Source organism: Heteronotia binoei, chromosome 7 (assembly GCF_032191835.1).
Source record: "Heteronotia binoei isolate CCM8104 ecotype False Entrance Well chromosome 7, APGP_CSIRO_Hbin_v1, whole genome shotgun sequence".
NCBI classification, from domain to species: domain Eukaryota; kingdom Metazoa; phylum Chordata; class Lepidosauria; order Squamata; family Gekkonidae; genus Heteronotia; species Heteronotia binoei.
The window spans coordinates 94985773-95007914 of NC_083229.1; the positions used below are offsets into that span (position 1 = coordinate 94985773).

Here is a 22142-nt window from a genome sequence, read left to right on the forward strand (position 1 = left end):
AGGCCGAGCGGTCCCCTTATTACTTTATGCCGATGACACTACCATCCTCTCTTGTACAAGAGTGGGCCTGCAAAGGTATTTGAATGCCTTTTATGACTACTGTAATTGTAATTCACTTTCTATCAATTATGCCAAATCTAAAGTAGTTGTCTTTTCAAATTGCTGGCGCCCACAGAGATGGTTTATTGGCAACTCAACAATTGAGCAAACAAAATTTTTTAAATACTTGGGGATCACTTTTAATCACAAATTAAGCTGGGTTTCACATCGTAACAACTTGGCTAAATGTTCAGCTGCTCAAATTAAACAGTTTTTCTTTGCAAGGGGCAACCAATTAGTTCCAGCAGCTATTAAAGTGTTCAAAGCCAAAACGCTTGCCCAAACTCTCTATGGTATCCCTATCAGCAAATTGCAGTATTGCTGTAAGCTGATTTATATGGACATCATTTTTATACTATACCTGTCAGTAGCTGACATGAAGCTAAGCAGAAGTGTATTAAAGAAAGTAATCAATTCTTTCTGAAGTTGTCGTCTGACAGTAGTCTTTGTGTCATCCATTTCATCTTGTGGTTGGGATTCTGGCTGCACAATCAGAGCTAGTAGAGACTCTGGATTCTGTAGAAAAAAAGCAGTGAGACATCTTCACAACAGAAGGACTGAGACCTTAATAGCTGGTTCTCCATAATTGAAATGGTAGTTCATGACTTGTACCATGGCAAATTATAAAGCAACAAGCCCTTAATCTTTGAGTCTTCCATATTGAACTGAACTGCTGAATCATCCAATACTTTTTGGATAAGCTACTTTCATCAATGTGCAAAGTTCAAGTGACAAGATAATGAAAAGTACTTGGCAGGGTGCAGGTCGATCAAATGACTTATCATCTGAAAGAACTTAACAGAATTCTTATTTGCAAACAGAATTAGCCTTTCCAAGAACTCTATTCCCTTTTGAAGTATATACAAATCATCCCAACCTTTTTTGCAAACTCAGTAAGTTTAGAGAAATGAACTTTATCAGCTTTCTAATGCCACTAGAAACTTTATACCCTTTTTAGTACCATTACGTGTTCTCTAAAAAGCTGAGACCCCTGAGAATATGGAATTTGACATGGGTGGGCTTATAGCAAGAAGAGCGATCCCCACTATACTCTCATGTGTGCATTTGTTCCCTTTGAGGAACTTGCTGGGTCAAAGTGAGAAAGAAGAGTTGTTTCCTTGAAGTCCCATGCCTTGCATCCTATATTGTTCCCTAAAGTGCTCCCCTCTTGAACCTCTGCAGAATTTATACGCCTGATAGAATGATTCTAGTTTCACAGCCACATTACATAGATGGAATTTAAATTCCACTACTCAAAATCTCAAACTATCCAGGAATTACTTTCTGTAGGATTACACAAATGGAAGGCCAGTCTAGCTCCTAGTATACACTACTGATCCATTCCCCTGCACCATTATACAATTCAGCCACCTTCTATCAAACTGAGACCCACGCAAGAGGTTTGTTTATCCTTCTCAACCACGAGAGGGACATGATTTCAAATGCGTTTCAAGCAGAAGACCAAGTGCAATCCCTGACATGTGTGATTAAAATGATTTCAAACATCAGGGCTACTTATCCCCCTGGGAAGACCTTTGCCTGAGACTTTGAAGAGTCACTGCCCATCAAAGCAGACAGTACTAGAGTTAGATGGACCAATGCTTTGATTCCCGTAAGAAAGCTCACTCTTGCGCATAAGCCACAACAGAGGGGAATAATATATAACAGATGAAGTGTTTGAAAGTCTTAACTAAAGTCCATCATCCTTAGGAGTTTTTGCACCCTTGATCATGTTTGTTTGCTTAGAAGTCAGTCAGCAGGCTGAACCAATGGTTCAGTCAGCTGAACCAATGCTGCTGGCCCTTCATCTGAAGGGAAGGCCAGTATCGAAAATGTTGCCAACTGGGAGCTTACACGCTTCAGTGATACATCCAGAATCCACTTTAGGTGTTCTACATCTGAAGTGCTTTGTTGCTCTTTTAGTAACTTGTTCAGAAAACGTAAGACATCAGTCAGGAGTTTTTCATCTTCAGTTGAAGCTGGAAGCACCTGAAGAAACCTTTGGTATAAAATTAATAGTAAATACATTCACCAATGTGTTTTCAGTATGGAACTTAATTGCATATTTTTATTCTATTTTGCAGGCTTAAAATATCAAGAGTACTTAATAGTAATTATTTATTTTTAAAATTTAAAGAATGCTAAGGCTAACAGAGATGGGCTAGCATTTTACTTGCTAGAATCTCAGGATGCCTGACTCAAGTTCAAAACACAGTGAGTCAAGGCTATGACATTTCCAGAGACCACTGTAACATGATATTCGAGCAACAGAAGGGACACAAGCAAAAAAATTGCAGTGAATAGAATTTACATATTTCACTTGGTTACACTTTGACGTACCTTCTGAATATTCACAGAATGACAAGGCATTGCTTATAGCAACAGTCTCATTCGCCTGAGAACTCCCTTGGGAAGTAACACAGGCTGGTGATGAAGAACTCCCTAACTCAGAGAGGATGGGGACCAAAGCAGAGGAGATCCGTACAAAACAGCACCATCTCAGTGCAATCTTGAATTACATTAATCTAATGCATAGATTTCACTGGAGTAATCCTTGATAGGGCTTCATTGTCAGAATAGTAAGTACTGATGACCCAGCTGAAGGACGGCAGGTGGGAAAAGCTTGTTTGATAACGTTGTATTTGGTAGATTTGGGGGAGGGGGGAGAGAGAGCAAAGAAGAACTCCGTCATCTAGTTGATGAATTTGAAAATTCTCCCACTGGTGTGGAACTGAAAAGCGTCTGCTATTTTAAAGATGTTTATTCCAGTGGCAAGTGCCTGGGAAAGACTCCAAAGAGGCCAGATACCTTTGAAAGTTTCAAAGTCAAATCTACTGTGACAAGCAGCTTTGTAGCTAGTTACATACTTTGCACTTACACACTGACCTGCTTAATGCTGTTTGCCAAGCTGAAGACTTCAAAGTGGCCCCACAAGGACCACTGCTGCACATTAATGCCAGCCTGTCATTTAAAACATAAAAATTCATCCTAGTGACAGCAGCCCTAACTTCCCTGTGGGACACTGCTTGAATGATTGAATTAAGACAATCTTGCAGTCCACTGCTTGTGTGCGTTATCTTCAGTGCCATAATATCTGCTGAAGACAGTTTTAGTGCGTCTAGAAATCTGAAATGAAAGAGAAAATGCAAGTTTATGTGGTGATTTTTTAAAAAGAGACTGCACTCATGAAGCAATTAAAGTTTTTTATTACTGTCTTTACCACATGAATCTCAATTCTTTAAAATTCTGGGTAGCATGAGACTTTTAAAAGTTTGGCTTTCAACTACTGCTATTCCTGTGAGGGCCATAAGAGAATTCTGGCTTCAAAAATTTTAATTGATCTGTTTACCACAGTTCTCACAGTAGGAAATGAGCCTCCTGAAAATAAGTAAATAAAAAGTAGGGAAATGAAAGAGGAAACACAAGTATCAGTAAAGTCTACTTGTCTTTCGTGCTCTACTTGTCCCAAGTGCTACTAAATAGCATTTACTGTGCTCTGCAATACAAACTTCTAAGGCAGCTGGTTTTTACCTCCTTTCCAGCAAAATCAAGACACTGGCTGTATTATTAAATCACTATAACGGCTTGTAAACTATGGCTTGATCAAGTCCCAGTTACTCACAGTGCCTGAAAGCAAGCAGTCCAACAAACTGGGATTTCACACCAGGGCTTACGAAACAGTTTCAGCCACAATGTACAATTATGGGTTGCTGAGAATTCACAAGCTGCGATAGCAACACCACTACAAGAAGGCTGTCTCTTTCATGCAGGTAAGGATAAGCAGCAAAAGCCTTCAAGTTTATGCACAAACTGGGATTTGATCCTTTCATTTGGTAAACAGAATTTATTGTAGACACCACCATGAGCAAAGATTTAACATACTGTCTGAATGCAACCATTTGTATATGATAGAACTGTCAGGGAAAAAAAACAAAGTTCAGATTACAGATCAGATCCAAACCTAATGGTAGAGACTTGCTCTGATGCACCAAGACTCATCGCACCAACAAATGTAACATTTGGATCCAAAGACCTGCTGCAAGTGGGGAAACTTGATTTATCTCTCTACTCCACCTTATCATGATAGTTTGAACTATGGAGAATTAAAATGAGGAGACTAAAAACCTTCTAATATGGACCAGAATAAGAACCCATGCCAGGGTTTTTTAAAAAAGGGAAGATTCTCATTACAGCAAGTAACAGAAGAAACAAGTCTGAAATCACAGATTACAGTGTCACACACTAAGAACCTCTTGATAGCATTCCTTACAAGCAGATTATCTTTTAAGCTTTTTCATTTCTAGTACAAGTCAACTCTAAACCTGAGTTTAAATATAGTAAAGTATGATAGCTTACCCGTGACTGCCTGTATCATAATTTATTAGTTGTAGTATATTATCAATACTATGAAACCAAGACAGATTCCAAGCCATTTTAAGCATGTCTGACACAGGTTTCAAGGACCAGAGTTCACAAGAAAATGGTAACACGACTGAGTTAGGACTCACTGCATGATGAGCAGCAATTCTGACTGGTAGATGATATCTTTATGGGAGAAACAGAAATATTAGGAAACAAAGTGCATACATATGTCATTTATCTTTCTGTATTAAGAGTTTTAAGAAAGACATGTGTGTAATATTTGTTTATGTCTTGCAGCTCTCAAACACCGTTTATTCTATGTGGCTCTTACGTTAAGTAAGTTTGTCCATCCCTGCCATATACATTGCCACCCCAGTTGGAATAAAGAGACAGACAACAATGTTGGGTAAACTAAGGGCCACTTTATTTAAAAATCCTAATGGCAGAGGACAAATATTAACTGGTGGTACAGTCCCCTATGAAATTGGGTGACCAGCAAAAGATTGCACTATAGCCAGGGTGGAAGGGTGGGCCAAGCAGGAGGCAAGACTGAGACAGAGGGGGAGGGCAAAGCCCACCGACCAAGCACTGACTATGCCCCCTAAAGGAAACCAACTGCTACCGCAGCCCTGCTCTTCTTCCTTCCAGGGATGCAAAGGTGGCCCTCCTGCAGCATCACAGAATCCAGCTGCAGGTAGGGGCTGAATTTCCTAAAGTAGGGGCTGAAGTGGAGTCATACACTTCTACAGCGTCAAAGCTTTTTGTGACAGAGAAAGACACGAGAGAGACCTACCGTCTCACAATTGCAACAGGCAAACTAAAAGGAAAAGTGCTGGAAGAATCACAGGAAATTTCATCAGCCCTATAAAGAAAATACACACATCAAGAAATATTCTTGTTGGGTTAAACAATGTGCATTTATAATTCTGACACTTAAAGACATGACTCTGAAAATTTCCTGCAATAAAATGCTAAGTGAACTTACTATTATTTATAACAAGCCAGGGGCTTGAAAGGAATATCCCCCTACCCTCCAATTTATATTTTATTTAGATACTTTTTCTCTTTAAAGCCTAAAGCAACTATCACTATAAATACAAACTGAACAAAATTAAAGTCATCCTTGTCAAAAAATAGGGAAAAATACATATCATTTGAGATTAGTCTTAAAAATTGTTCTTCCAAAACATTATAAATGTCCACTTTTCAATAAATCTAACAGTTTAAAGCAGAGGCATCTGAAATATTACCGCTACTAATAAGGGATATATTGCCCTCGCCAATGTTACATATTTGTCCTGTGGGATCAAACTGGAATTTGCACCAAGCTACTATTAAAGACATGTCATTAACATATGAATCAAAGCAAGACATAGGGAGATTACATTTCAGGTTTGCAACTTATGTTGGTTCTTCTTCAGCAGCTGCACTGAACTTTTCAATACGACTATAAGTGAAATGTTTTAAAGCTTTCAGCTAGTGTGGGCAAAACATTTAGTGGCCCTTGGATCAAACTTTGAAACCTAACCCAATGAGGCTCTTTAACACTAATGGGCTTTAGCTTATTCATGGACTTAGCAATATCAGCATTCCATTCAGAGGTTTGCTTTAACAAAAATAAGGTCTCCACTAACTGCACCATAAAGGTAAAGAAGGTAGTCCCCTGTGCAAGCGCCAGTCGTTTTCAACTCTGGGGTGACGTTGCTTTCACGTTTTCATGGCAGACTTTTTACGGGGTGGTTTGCCATTGCCTTCCCCAGTCATCTACACTTTCCCCCCAGCAAGCTGGGTACTCATTTTACCAACCTCAGAAGGATGGAAGGCTGAGTCAACCTCGAGCTGGCTACCTGAACCAGCTTCCGCTGGGATCAAACTCAGGTCGTGAGCAGAGGGCTCCAACTACAGTACTGCAACTTTACCACTCTGCGCCACGTGGCTCTTACAACTGCACCATAGTGAACAATAAAAATAAGGTCATTGTTTAAGTTTTAAATTATTCAGGCTGATAAATATAACAAAGTATATGGAGGAAAATTCAGATGTAAGTATCGCTTATAAATGTACATTCATCTTGGAAGATATCAGGAACTCTGCATACTTTGATTGGCAGGAGAGTGAACAAATCGGTATAGCCTACCACATCTCTTTCCTTGCTGCTTCATCAAACAGTAGAAGGCAAAGTAACACTGCTACTTCATTCACCACAGCACCATGTTCTTGGAATAGTAAAGAAACTAAGTATAACACAAAATACAGTTATAAATCCTGAGTAATAAAGACACAAGCCTGCTAACTTAAAGCATTAACTGCAGAAGAAATCCAGGTATGCTTTTAAAATGGAATGTACTATCAAGCTGCAACTGGAATCTACCACTGCAGTGAGTTATAGCCTTAGAATTTAAAAGAAAACTTTAAATTTTTCCATTGTCTAGGCTCACCATATACTTCTGTGAAGTTGCAACTGCCATCAAAAAGTCTACATGGTATTGATCTCAATACTATTAAGTAGTGCCCTGACCTGGACCGGCCAGGCAAACTTGATCTCTGAGGTTAAGCAGCATCAACCCTGGAAAATACTTGGATGGGAGACCTCCTTGGAATACCAGGAGCAGGAGGCAAGGGCAGGATGTATCAAGCAACTTTTCGGAACATCCTCCATGACTCAGTAGGGGTTACCAGAAGTCACCATGACTTCCAGGCATGCACACACAAAAAAAAATACAAAAAAGATGACTGCAGATTTATACCCTGTCCTTCTCTCTGAATCAGAGACCCAGCGTGACTTACAATCTCCTATATCTTCTCCCCCCACAACAGACACCCTGTGAGGTGGGTGGGGCTGAGAGGGCTCTCACAGCAGCTGCCCTTTCAAGGACAACTCCTGCGATAGCTATGGCTAACTCAAGGCCATTCCAGCATCTGGAAGTGGAGGATTGGGGAATCAAACCCGGTTCTTCCAGATAAGTGTCCGCACACTTAACCACTACACCGAACTGGCAAAAAATAGCCTCTGCTAATGCAACATACACATGCAAATATTGCTAAAATCTTAAATATGTTTACAAAGCAGGTTAATAGGTTAGCTCTGTATCACTGAGGACATAAACAAGGCCTCTACTGATCTCTACTGTTTACAAATAGTGAACAGAAACAAGATATTAAAATAAATCTTTATAGCCACAGATTTAGTATTATCATGTTAATATCACCTCTGTCAATAGGGAACTGTAAAACTATAGACCTGAAAAACAACAGATAATATTGCTTTTCTTATGTCTAGTAAAATATTTATCAGGCTTCTTATTTGCTGTCCTTACTATGAAAATTTGGAAGTATCACTTTGAAAAAGTCACTACTAAGATTACTAAGAGCCCTTCCCCAGGTTCACATGTCCTTACAAGTTCCAATTTTAAACTTGGACTCCCAGGTTTGTAAGACTTAATTTGGACTGGCATGCAAGGAGAAAGGGCTTCAACTTCCTCAGCCCCAATGTTTTCCCATCCCAAAACAGCCCAGATGAACACCATTTACCTTGTGTCTATCCAGTGGGGCAAATAGCAACCATCTGGGGCCATTCCAGGTTAGGAACTGAAACCAAAGGGCATCCTGAAGCCTATCCTCCTTACACAATCCAAATAAGGCCCCTGCCCAACAGGCTAGCCTAGGCCATCCATGGGCTAAGGGTCCAAATCTTCAATGGTGCAAGATCTGCTGTAAATCTGAGGAAGCACGTCTTGTACTCAGTGTAACCTGACCCTGGCAATATTAGCATTCTCCCAGGAATCGAGTTTAAAAATCCTTTATGTATTGTTCACCTTTTTGCATGGACCAACTGCTTCTAATTTACATATAAACAAATACAAATAAATGTCACATTAATATCCACTGGTACTCAACTGCCTACTCTGATAAGACATTGGAGATGTGATGAGATATTAAGTCATATGCTCTGGAGCTGCCCTGAATCTGCCACATTTTGGAAGGAAATTTTTTTATCATATTAGTTCCATTATCCAAGCAGTCTAACTATTAATAATTTAGTTATTGGACATACACCAGCATCCTCATTTTCCTAAAAAAGAGTAGATTCTGCATAGCAAAACTTAATAACTAAAACCTACTTTAAAAAAACTGGCAAGCTACAGCAGTACGAGACATAAAGTCAAGTAATTTGGATTCAGTACACTTTGCTGTTAAAGAAAAAAAAACGTTCACACTGACAGAAGATGCCAATATACGTATGACTTTCCCTCATTAAATATTGATATTAGTTGTAGATTTAGTTGTATTTATTAAATTATTTTTGTAATTTCTATCCCACCCTTCCCACCAAGGCAGGCTCAGGATGGCCTACAATATAAAATCATACAGTAAGATACATAATGTAACATACAGTTTCTATAAGATGGCTAATATTAATTCTGGTCAGAAGTTACATAAATTAATTCTGGTCAGAAGTTGCATAAATAAATCTGATCATGGTGGATTAGGCCAGGAGTTCACATAAACAATTTAAGGCAATTTGAGCAGATATAAATGGGGTTTAGATAGGAAGGGCCAATTCTACTGGATGCTCACTGCCTCAACTAAAAGCCTATACAATGAAGACAGATTCTGGTGTACTAATATTAGTAAGAGCAAAACGTCACCAAAATAAGTGAAGTACAAAATAAGTGAAGTACACTTTGTTTTCTTTAACAGCAAAGTGTAATGAGTCCAAATTACTTGGGTTTATGTCTCGCACTGCTGTAGCTTCCCAGTTTTGTAGAGTAGGTTTTAGTTATTAAGGAAGTTGCACAATACAATAGCAATAAATTACCTCGAAATAACATGAGCAAGACATAAGGTTGATAGGCTAATGACAGCCGTTTAACTGGATCTGCATATACAAGCTTCCTTAAGAGTGTAAGACATGGCAGTATCATACAGTCCATGATCTGTCAAAAGATAAAAAGGGTTTTTTTTTACTACAGTTACTTGCAAATACAGTATGGTACTTTAAATCCACACTCTTTGAAAGCATCAACTCAATCAATCACTTGGGAACACTGAGATGAGAACAGTTATCAGGAATGGAAACATCCCATGCACTGCTTTTCAAAAGTCAGGGATAATTAAAAAAATGATTAAGCACACATAAAAATCCATGAACTGTTAGAAAAGCTCAGAGTTTGCCAAGCGGTAGAAATGGGGATGAACCAGCTCATAAACTAACGTTCATTATGAATTTTGGCTAATTTATGGTTCACAAACCGAAGATCAACTGGCATGAACTTTCAAGCGGTTCGTGACGGTTCATTAATGGATGCACTTCTAAACAGACTGTCTCTGCTCAATCAAAATGTTTATCAAACTTCAAAGCTATAAGTAGGGCAGAATTCTCCAGCCTTGGAAACACCAATAAGATCCTTTCAAAGCTTGGCATAGCTGGCTCCAAATAACAATTTTCCCATTCTGCTCTATGAGATCAGAATACTATATATATCCTCAGATCAGCTCCCTCTGAGCTTTTGGTTGTTGGCAAGGATGCAAGGAACTTGTTAAAAGCAGAGAACATTTATTCCTGATTGTGAACACCACTCCCTGGTGGGGCATGGGTTTTAGGTGGACTTTGGGCTCTTGAGTCACTCTGGCTCTCTGCTCACACCAAGCTCCATGAGGTTGGGGTGTTCCCTGGTCAAGTACAGCCAAATGTATCTCAGGCCGGGGACTTGTCCTTGGGGGGGGTATACCAGGAGACACTGTCCCAAAGATACACGAGTTCCTGACCATATAGGATCTTAAAGATTCGTCTCTTTGGAGACTTGGGGGGGTGTAAGCACAGGGGGATGCTTTCCTTGTTCTTAGTGTCTGGCTAGGGAGAAGATCCGCCCAGGTAAAGTTTCCCTATGAGTTTGATGTCACTGGCTTGTTCCTGAGCAGGTTCATGAACTCTGCTGTCTTTTCCAGAGAGAGCACTGGAACCTCATAATTGGGACCCCAGACATGTAATCCATTCCCTGCGTGTTTGGTGTATGTAGCTTGCAGGAGGTACATTCTATGCACTGCTCCTGACATTTCATCCAAAAGCACTAAATCCAATCTGCACATAGCTTGGAGAGCATGTAGAGGAGCATCAGGAGAAAGTCTCCTGGAGTTTGATGTCTCAAGGTTGCACAGGGTCTGCTCTAGACACTCCTGCGCCCCCTAAATCTGTGCCTGTCATTTCCCCAGAAAGCACTTTCCTGGGGGCACCTTCTTTGGGATGCTGTAATATCGACTTGAAGGATAGGTAGGGGAGAGTCAGACAGAGATCCCCTACAAGTTTGGTGTCCCTAGCATGCTGGGGTGAGGGGCATTCTACTATGTCACAAATCTCACAACCAAACAAGTTCATTTGGTGCCTAAAAGTTCATGATGGTTCGTGGCTCACTAACCAGTCAAGTCATGAACTGCGAACAAAACCACATTTTCTCAGGTCACACCCAACTCTAGCAAGCTTATAGCTAAGCTATGCATCATCGTAGATTTGATTAGTTACATCATGATTTTACTGTACTGCATTGCATGCCGAATAGTTGCAACATTACACATTATATTTTCTAACTGCCATGGCCAAAAGTGAGCATACACCAAAATAAAAGCTTTCCAGATGCTTTGTATCATAAGATCAAAACTTTATTTAAAATTGTTTATGGAATATCAGCACTTAAACCAGCAAAATTTCTCTAATCATGAATACCCTGGCACATTAAAATTGCTGTTGCCACTTTATCTGCCAGTTCTTTGCCCTGAGTTCAAAAGTATGCTTATCATAGTAACAGTAAGATACACAAAGTGGCTGATCTGAGCATTACAGAAATTGAAGTTTAAATTAGATATACTTAACTACAACTAACACTTCTGTGCTATAGAAGCAAGAACTATGGATGTGAAGTTGCCTTTTGAAGACATTTGGAAAGCTATATATGTTGTTCTTTTATTGAACATTCAAGAGGAATACAAGGAAAAAAATTGTCTTTGCTTACCTTGCCATCACGGTGAATGCATTCAGTACAATAACCAAGTATTCTGTCTATCACACCCATCTTTTTAATGATCTCATGCATTTTTGAATCTGAAAGAGAAAAATTAGCAAAAGTTAGAAGTTCATCAAGCATATTCATGCAGACAAACTAACTGTTTGGAATTTCAAATCTTATCTACAATATGGCATGCAGAGTCAGTACACATTGTGGCAGATTGCTCTCTGAAGCAAAATTAGACAAGACATAGATTTTTTGAAAAATTGCATGCTTCTCCTCCAGGAATTCAAAGCATATGACATCACCATGCTCAGCTCACTTCACTGCTATTTACTGAGGCAGGGAACTCCAAGTTCATGAAATTCATACCACAGGTGTGGAATTATTAGAGGTTACTAGACCATCTCATAACCTATGAGAGGGAAGGGATAACAAGACCTGAGGCAGTAGCTTTGCAACTCAACTCATATAGTTCCAATACTACAGGGCAATACAGTACTTTGAGAGGAATTACTGTGGTATAGTGGTTGGAAAGTGACTAGGATCTGGGAAACTCAGGTCAGCTATGATCACTCTCTCTCTACATAATCTGCTTCGCAGGGCTGTTGAGAATAAAATGGAAGAACCATGCATGACACCCTAAACTTGGGAGGAAGGACAGGATAACAATATGCAGCATGACACATTTTTCCTAGGTGAGCAGTACAGTACTTAGCAAGCAAAAACAAGGAATATGTAGGAACATACCATTCAAATTTCAAAAGATACCAAGAATGCTCTGCAAAGATTTGGGTTGCTGTAACTTACATCCTTGCAAAATTACAATCTTATCTAGCAGGAAACTTTTCCACTTAATCTAAGATCCTGCTTATTATCAGTGAAAGGCAAGTACATTCATATGTTTAAATTTGTTACGCTGCTGGTGACCTTTAAGGTGCATAAATGAGATGACAATAATTATTTAAAAATTAACATGTGGCAGAGAAAAGAGACTAGGCAGAACCATATTACATCCCTACTGAAATGTGTGTAATGTCAAACATAAAAACTAGATTGTCAAATTACTGAAGCTGAAATCCTGTGCAATACTTAGTTTGGACAAAATCCCACAGACCTCAGTAGGACATACTTCTGAGTAATATGCATAAGATCCAGCTGCACAGATAGTTCCATCTGCATCAATTGGACAGGTTCTTAAACAGCTATGAATACTTCACCTAAATGTGTCATCCATGGACAAGTTTGAAAATGATTAAGATCATCTCTTAGTAGGCAATACAATTCACCACTTTAAGTGGACATTATTGTTAAGACTATTGCTAAACAGAAAATATTTTATTTGTTGGTAAATATGTTCAGATTGCCGTACCTTGCATAATTACAGCTAACTGTTCAGCAGCAGACTTCCTCAAAGCTAGATCAATAGTACCCGAGATAAAGATATCATACATCTTTTCAATAGTCTCAGCCTAAAAATAAAATACCATTATCAAAGATTTCAGGTTTTCACGGCTGGTAACATCATTAGGGTTTGTAGAATCTTTCGGGCTCAAGTGCCGTGTTCTACTGGAGAAAGTTTTCCTTCCAGACGTTTCGTTCTCAGCTGCGGAGAACATCCTCAGTGGCGTTGCAGCCAGAGCAGGTGCTCTGACCTTCTTGGCTGCTATGCATTGAGTGGGGCCAGGGCTGCTGGAGAGCTGCTATTTATAGGCTGGAGGGGGTGTGATGAAAGGGCAATTGGTTTGTGGATGTGCCCATTGTTTGGTGGGGCTTCCTGGAAGGGCAGTGATAAGGAAACTGGCTGTTGAACGTGACCATTGTTCTGTGTTAATTGCTGGGAGGGTTGGAAGGGGTGTGAAGATAAGGAAGATGGTTGTTGATTCTGCTGATTGTTCTGTGGAATTTGCTGGTTGTTCTGAGACTTTCTGCAATTTATAGTCTGTAGGGTGTTTTGCAGAGCTGGGTACCAAGATTGGTGGATGAAAATGCCTTCTTCCTTTCTGTTAAAATTGTGCTGGTGTTTGTAAATCTCAATAGCTTCGCTGTTCAGGCGGGTATGATAATGTGAGACCATAGAAAGGACTTCAGTTCTTTCAAAGTGGATGATGCGGTCTCCTTCTTGAAGTGCATGTTCAGCTACAGCTGATTTTTCTGGCTGAAACAAGTGACAGTGTCTCTTGTGTTCGGTGAGACAGGTGTTGATACTGCGTTGGGTAGTGCCAATGTAGACTGCACCACAGGAGCAGGGTATTTTGTAGACTCCCGGGGTTGAAAGTAGATCTCTCATATCTTTGGCCGAGCGCAGCATGTGGCGGATCTGTTGTGTGGGCTTGAAGACTGTGTCAACATTGTGGCGTTTGGGAATTTTGCCAATGCGGTCGGTGACAGATTTTATGTAGGGCAGGAAGGCTGTACCCACATTTGTGTGTGGCTCGGGATTTGGTGTGGATGGTCTCCTGGGATGGAGGGCTCTTCTAATTTCTTGTTGGGAGTATCCATTGGCCTGCAGTGACTGTTTGAGGTGGTGTAGTTCCTGTTGGGAGTTGGCTTGGTTCACAGATGCGTGATGCACGGTGGATGAGGGTTTTTACAACTGTACGTTTTTGGCGAGGATGATGATTGGAATTCTTATTTAGATAGCGGTCGGTGTGTGTGGGTTTCCTGAATACAGTGTGGCCGAGTTTTCCATCATCTTTCCTAGTAATGAGAACGTCAAGACAATGGGCACATCCACAAACCAATTGCCCTTTCATCACACCCCCTCCAGCCTATAAATAGCAGCTCTCCAGCAGCTGTGGCCCCACTCAATGCACAGTAGCCAAGAAGGTCAGAGCGCCTGCTCCGGCTGCAACGCCACTGAGGATGTTCTCCGCAGCTGAGAACGAAACGTCTGGAAGGAAAACTTTCTCCAGTAGAACACGGCACTTGAGCCCGAAAGATTCTACAAACCCTAAAATACCATTAGTCATCAAAAAAATAAAATATACATATATAGTTTTTTCATTTAAAATTAAAGGCCACCTACTGTAACTTTCAAAAAATGGCTAGGTCAACATAAAACATTCCTTATTTTTAGTATATAAAATTAAGATGAAGAATGATCAAATGATTCATGCCTCCATGGAGCTCTTAAAGAGCTGAAGTAATCTTCCCTTCTTTTCTTAACACAAATCAACACCACCAACAATGTGAAGGGTTCTTCTGAAGTTATCTCATGGTTAACAAGCAACTTGTAATGTCAAGGTGAAATAAAGGAATAAAAACATTCTGAGCATGCAGATCTAGTCACATTAAGAGTAAAAAACCACAGCACCATGCAAATGGGCAAAAAGATTTAGCAAGTTGAATAAGTTATTGCAAAAATCACATGTGGAATGATCAATGACTTTCAACAAAAAGAATCTGTGGAAACCAGATACAGAAAGTCTGTCAGAATTTCCTAATCCACATGGTTGACAGTGCCATGTTACAGTCTCTTTCCTGAATCATTACTACTGTGAAAGATTTGCTCATACATTTAACCTACACTAGTCTTCTTAAGTGTTAGTACTGTTGAGTTCTTCCAAAATTAGTTAACTGGTTTACTATTCAGCTAGATTCAGCCATTCAGCACTAGAACTACGGTAATTACTTCAAGGCTACCTATGCAAGCTCATAACCATCAGATTTAAATACAGTATTTGAAAGCAAGATCTACAGTCTTTCTACAGGATCACACTCAGGGCTTTTTTTGAGCAGGAACGCAGTTACGGCTGGCTTCGTGTCAGGGGTGTGGTCTCATATGCAAATGAATTCTACTGGGCTTTCTACAAAAAAAAAGCCCTGATCATACTGAAGTTCAGATATATTTAATCAAAATACACTGGGCAATTTATTCCTGAGAAATTCTTAATATACACCAACTCGAAAGTGCACATAATATTTTCAACAGTTATCTTCAGATAAAGTTGAAATACCAACATCAACCTTATTTGTATTTGCATAATGCAATTACTTTTCTTCACCTTAAATACTGACTCTTTAGCTTCATCCAACTTCAGTTGAATAGGTTTTTCTACAATAAGTAGATTAGGAACACTGGAGAGGACACCACCATTCAACAGTGGGCGCTTCAAGTTAGTCCCTTCTTCAGCCGCAAGATGGAACATGAGGTGTTTTAGTGCCATGGAACGAACTCTGAGGAAGCAAGGTGTAAGCTTTATCATGGAACCAGCACCTGCACTTTAAATGCAGTTTTCTCAAACCCCCCAAACTAAATGTACTTTACATCTACTTCTTCTGTGTAAAATAGTTTTTCTAACATCCTGCCTGCTTTAAAAACCATGTCTGCTTAGCTTCCCAGCATCTTACACAAGATTACAATAAATCGTTCCTACTGAAGGACTACAACCTGGGTCAAAAGGAAGCTGACCTGTCCAAAACTACCACCAATCAATAGTATACAATAGCCAGCTAAAGTAAGATTATTTGAATAAATTCCACCTGACCAAGCTAATCTGAAAAATCTCCTAGTTCAAATTTATAGATATAACAAAAGGTCAATAAAATTACACTAAGTAGTTTTATTGCTGATGTAAGCATGCAAGTTGCCCTTATCATTTCAGCTGCATCATTTAAGTTCCTTATTTGTATCTCCCGTCTCTTGTGTGCAGTTAACCTCTCTTTTAGTGCTCTTTTATTCCTATTTCCCAGATGTTACTTTGCATTAGCCTATCAAGCAAGTCTTTTTCCCCAACCCTTCTTGCCCTCCTTCTCATTACCTATTAATCAAGACTTTGTAAAGTATAGCCTTTTTGGATAAATCCTACAACTCTATAGGGCAGTGGTTCTCAAATTCTTTGAAATGGCACCCATTTCTAAGCTTACTGTACCTTTTAGGATCCACCTGCAATCAAAGAGTTTGAGGACCACTACTTCCCAGCCATTTCACAAATTATGCAGATGCCACCCCAACTTTTCAGTCATGCTTTCCAGCCACTCTGCTTATCTTCTTTTTTTAATGACTTGGCAACCCTCCTAGGAGACCAAGCCCACTTTGGGAACCCAATCAAACCCAAAACTTTGAGGACCAATGCTCGAATCACAGTTATGCCGATTTTAGTCACCTATATTTTCATATGCTCAACACCTTGTGTACTTATTTTATTTATCAGATTTATATCCCGCCCTCCCCTGACGAGCTCAGGGTGGCTAACAACAGTTTAAAAACATTAACAATTAACAAACATAGAATATTAAAAAAATAAAATATATAATAAAACATTTCATACATATTAACAATCATCAATCCATTCATTAAAAGTTCAAGAGTCTACTTCTTGACACTGTAAATGTTTATAGGGGAGGGTATTTACTACCCTACAACTGGCACCTCTACTAGAAAACAAAATACTTTGTATTTAGAACTTGATTCAACATGCTAGTCAAGACATTTTTAAAAGATACCAAGCGCTCCTCTACAATGTTTACTCACAGTGGTTTTTTTGAGAACAGAAGACGAAGGGAAGCCCTAAGCCGAGTAGTTCTTGGGAGAATCCCTTCTTTGCCATCATTTGTTTCGCTCAGGGCAAGGATGCATTTACCCAGAGGTTCTTCTGTGTCTGCATAACCCTAATTAATTAGATGTTTTAGTCACTACTAACCCAAAGGATCTTGTGATGACTTATAATAATAAAACCAATAAGGGAAAACCAACATAAAAACAAATAAATATAAAACATTTACATTAAGATATGTGACTACCACCATTCCAGAATTAAAACAGCCCAAACATGGTTACCTTCCAAAGGCTAACCTAAACTATTCAACTAAGCACATCCAGAAGGGCATGGGTGTCATCTGAGAGTGCATTCCACAGGGCAGAGGCCACAACTGAAAAGACCATTCCCCTGATGACAGCAAACCAAGCTATCCTGGAGTCTGGCACCTGCAAGAGACCCCTAGACAAATGACCAAATTGAAGAAGCAGTCCCATAGGTATGAAGGTCTCAGACGGTTGAGGGTTTTGAAGGTTAACACCAACACCTTGAATTGGATCTGCAGATTAATTGGTAGCTAGTGCAGCTGTGCAGAACTGGAGTAATATGAACTGACCATGATGTTCTAGTCGATAACAAGGCAGCTGCATTCTGGACCACCTGAATTTTCAAAACACTTCAAGGTTAGCCCTACAAAGAGCAAACTGCAGTTGTCCGATCTGGAGGTGACCACTGCATGAATCAATAAGGTTTGACTCAGACAAATAAGGATCCAGCTGGCAGGCCTGGCACAGGTGGATAAAATGCTGACCAAACTGCCATGGACACCTGTTTATCCAATGATAGCTGAGAATCTAACCACACCTGAGGCTCTTAACAGAATCCACAACTTTCCACTGGACACCAATGAGTCACATGGGTGACCCCTCAATTTAAACATTTCAGTGTTTCTAAGTCACATGACCTCTATTTTGAATGGATTCAACTTCAGCCAGCTCCCCCTTAACCACTGGACTACTGCAGCCAGACACTGGGATAGTGCCAAGAGTCTTGCTGTTGGCTGGTTATCCAGCAGAAAGAAGAGTTGAGTGTTATCAGCATATTGATGGCACTCAACTCCAAACCAATCTCAACAAGAGGGTGCATATACTTTAACAAATTTACAAGAACTACTCAATGGAGTTGCATACTAGGTGTTAACATTTCCTGGATAACAGTGAATGAAATTCTACCACAGCAATTACCTACTAGTAAATCATAGGCCAAATCCAATCTATCCGGTCTGCCAAAACATATACATTGTCATTGCTATAAACTAGTGCTACATCTGCAATCATCTATTTTCACTACAAAGTCTGTCATTCCAAAGAGACACGAGCATTTTATTTTTAAAATATATATCTATCATGCTTATTCAAAGCTTGATTAAACAATTCCTGACTGGCCATACTGAACTAGCAACATCACAGTGAAGTAAAGGAAAAGCTCTGCACGAACAGAATTCTAGTTCTGCAGGAACCACTGGAGGAGAACAGGAGATGTATCCCAGTTAAGGTAACATGTTACATAAACAGAACATCTATATTTCGATGTAGCACAGGTTTAGTTCCAGTGAGATGTATATTTGGAATGCAGATCTCCACCCACAATCTGTCCCTGCTAAGCTGACTGGGTCAAGAAAAGTGAACAACTGAAAACAGAACACATTCCCACCCACCATGACACTTGCCCATTTGCAATTTTACACACTTTAGCAATTTTACACACTTTAGCAAGAGGATGCAAAACCCACCAACAAATGAGGGAGAAAGAGGGACAAGATGCCACATAACTTGTTTTGGCTCAGAACTACTACGAACTCTCCCTGATGATATTCTCATAGCTTTAAGGTAGGTGGAAAACTTATGTGCATATTATTTAAGCAATGACTCCAAAGCAGATCCAACTGTCAAGAAATTTCAAGAGGCACAAGAAAATCATAACTCCTCACATAACACAGGATTTAGAAGATTAGGAAGAATGGGAATCAGTTTGTTTAGGAGAAAAATCCATCTGTGGCCTATCCTGTTTTAAGAAACCTAATGCCCCATAGCTCTCCAGTATTCACCATAACACCTGCAAACCAGATGCATCAATTACTCTTCTCCCCCTTATTTGCTTGGTTGCCATGTTCATATATATTTCCCCCACATTGTGGGATGCCAGGGCTGCTCCTATTGGCAAAGCAATTAAGTGTACTTCAAGATAAACTGTGCTTTGAAAACCTGAGATTACCTGAAGAATTGGAACAACAGGATAGAGGGCCTCAATAAACTTGTTCCAGGTCATTGGTGCCATCATCAATCGGCCCTGAAGAAGATACATCAGCATCAACATGGCAGCTGAGGATACCTGCTTTGACGAGAGAAGGTAAGAGAGAGCAATAAAGAACAGCCAAGTCAATTTGTTGATGTCAGAAACAGAAATTAGGCTGTGCCTCAGGACTGCACGCCTAATAGTTCTTGTGCTTTAAAAGAAAACAATGGCTGCAGTGAAATACTGTAATGAGACTCCTGCCTGTTCTCCACAAATAGTCCCCAACTAGAATGTAAGAATTGCATACAGTACAGCAGTGACAAGGACAGATAAACCTAGCCCTCCCTCACCCCCACAGAAAAGATTTAGGTAATACATTCACAGCATGCAAGGTGAGGGAAAAGTAGCAAAAATAGAAGGCTGTCTTTGCTTGGTCCCCACAGAGTAACAGGAGCATTACAGGAATATGTTTCAGCAGAACTGTCATATATCTCGTTTTCATGTTCCAAGTTTCTTGCTGAGAACAGAGTTGGAGCCCTAAGAAATCTCAGCTTTGAGGTTTCTAGTACTCAAGACTGAAAACAAGTTTCAAAAGGTTTTAGAAACTTCTGCTGAAGGCTAAGAAGCAAAAACAGTTCTTAAGTGGTAGCGAGTGACTCTTTCCTGACTGCCTTTCCGTAGCTTAGACAAAAAGTTCATATGGCTAGCAAACATTTCAGGGCATGCAGCTCAGTGGTAAACAACAACTTTCTAGTTTCTTTTCATCATTACCACCAATTCCCATAGTTTCTATATAGCCTCTACAAATGCACAAGTCCCTTGATGAACAAACCTGTTTTTCTGTATGTCAAAGACAACATGCAACTGTGTTCAAACACAAACTGTTTTCAGATTGTCTCTAATAGGGTAAAAGGCAACAGGCCCAAATTAGTATTCAAGGGGTCTTTTCATCTTCACTGCCCATCCCCAAATCTTTCAAATGCTGGGACTACAAAAAAGCAATGGATGAACGCCATGTCAGGCCCCTGCCTCCATCTTAAGTCTCCTGAATGACACTTGGGGCCAAAGAGCATCTCAGTTCTCCTTTGCTGGTGAAATTGTAGTCCTATTGAAATATTACAACTCTTTCTTGATAGCTTTCCTAATACTGCCTCTAATAATTCTTTTTTTTGAAGGAAATAATTCCTTTTAACATACAGGTCAATTCAGTCATGATTTACGAAAAACTGTACCTCATGTTGGGAGTCCTGAAGACCAAAACTACAGATTTCATAGAGAACTTTAGGATGAAGCAAGAAATGTAGTTCACGGCAGTCTGAAGATGTAGATTTAGCATTATTATGAATGCCTAAGCATTCCTAGGGGGGAAAAGAGATTTTTATATTATCAAGTCTGTATTGTATCCAGTACTGTCTTTATGTTCCATGGACAGAGCACGTCAGGCATTACATATTAGTTTACAAATGTCTCACAACTTCTCAACAAGCTTAATTTCATGTATTAAATCCTGGAATATCAGCCCAATATTACTAAGGCAGTTTTTCTCAATGAGTGTTCTGTTGTAAGGTTATTAAATGCAAGTGTATTTAAAGGTTACTAAATGCAGTTAATGAGAAATATTTATCAGGCTTTCAACAAGCCACACATCACTTTAAACACTAACCTTAACAATTTCGAGACAGCAGCTATAGGCTTTGCTTCTTATATTCAGCAAAGGATGAGACAACAGACGAAGGAAAAGCTTCTGACTCTCAGAATGCAGGAATGGGCTAGCTTGAGCAGACTTCCATCTGCAAATGGAAATAATTCAATACAGGATCAAATCATTACTTTAAACACAGATTATTACCTTGGGGAAGCAAGTGCTCAGGGGTTTTCGTAACTTATTTAGTTACCTGCTTTTTAAATCTTATTAGCTGTAACTTGCATTTCTGCTTATGGCTTCAATTCCAAGTCCACTTACCAAGTATTATGAACCATGAGCCTGTGACACTTTTTTCCTAACAAATATGTTTAGGACTATACTGAAATATTCTGGCCTCTGTAGACATTATCCCATCAGTTGCCTCCTCTTTAGGGATGGGCATGAACCAGACCACAGACCTAATTTGGACACTGATTTTTTTTTTTGGGGGGGGGGGGGCGGTTCATGGTCTGTTTGCTCCATCCATGTGTTTGCACTTTTCAATGGATCACCCACAGACCAAAACATTTTCCAGCCAATCCATGGGCCAGACAACCTGGCACCAGGGCATTAATTGCCATTAAACCATATGATCTTTTCCCCTCCCTCAATGCCAATCTGCAGGTAAGTTGGAAAGCAGGTAGAGGGTCATTCCAGGGAGGTCCACTGTAACTTTGATGCCTTAGTTTGGGGGGAGATCACAAATATATTTAATATTTGGACCCTGGGATCTTCCCCCCAATACTAATCTGCAGACAACCTGGAGGGCAGGTAAAGGGCTAACCCATGGAGATCTGCTGTGACTTTGATGCCTCTAGTTTGCAGGGGGGGGGGGACATATTCCTGAACCTATGGCTGTGATTTCCCCATGCAGCACTTTCCTGGGAGCATTGCTTTGGAGGGCTGTAACATTTATTTATTTATTTATTTGAGATTTATATCCCGCCCTTCCCACGAATGGCTCAGGGCGGCTCCTCATCCTCCTCCTCATCCAATTTTCACCAAACTTGGAAGGCAGATAGAGGAGAATGAGCTGGACACTTGCTACAAGTTTGCATCTCTAGTCTAAAGGGGGTGAGGGGGGAGCAATTCCAGCACATTCCAATGTCACAAACAGCATGAATCATGGACCAGTCCATTAAACAAAAAGGTCTGTGAAAATATGTTGTCCGAGAAACTCACAAATAGTGGACCAATATTTTTCTGGCCCATGCCCACCCC

At 39.9% G+C, this 22142-nt stretch overlaps 1 protein-coding gene across 2 annotated transcripts in view; it reads right to left on the reverse strand.

The window, feature by feature from the left end:
* RTTN (rotatin) overlaps positions 1 to 22142 on the reverse strand; it is a 120413-nt gene that overhangs the window by 62145 nt on the left and 36126 nt on the right. The window contains exons 14-27 of one of the 2 annotated variants that reach the window (XM_060244065.1): positions 20901 to 21027; positions 20470 to 20595; positions 19217 to 19333; positions 16939 to 17075; positions 15470 to 15641; positions 12835 to 12934; positions 11469 to 11557; positions 9281 to 9398; positions 6599 to 6695; positions 5255 to 5323; positions 4456 to 4644; positions 2986 to 3225; positions 1954 to 2098; positions 461 to 615 (exon numbers count right to left, since the gene is read on the reverse strand). In XM_060244065.1, the coding sequence (XP_060100048.1) occupies positions 461 to 615; positions 1954 to 2098; positions 2986 to 3225; positions 4456 to 4644; positions 5255 to 5323; positions 6599 to 6695; positions 9281 to 9398; positions 11469 to 11557; positions 12835 to 12934; positions 15470 to 15641; positions 16939 to 17075; positions 19217 to 19333; positions 20470 to 20595; positions 20901 to 21027 (1881 nt within the window). Of the gene's footprint in view, positions 1 to 460; positions 616 to 1953; positions 2099 to 2985; positions 3226 to 4455; positions 4645 to 5254; positions 5324 to 6598; positions 6696 to 9280; positions 9399 to 11468; positions 11558 to 12834; positions 12935 to 15469; positions 15642 to 16938; positions 17076 to 19216; positions 19337 to 20469; positions 20596 to 20900; positions 21028 to 22142 lie in introns of both variants that reach the window. The other variant, XM_060244064.1, reaches the window with a different exon arrangement.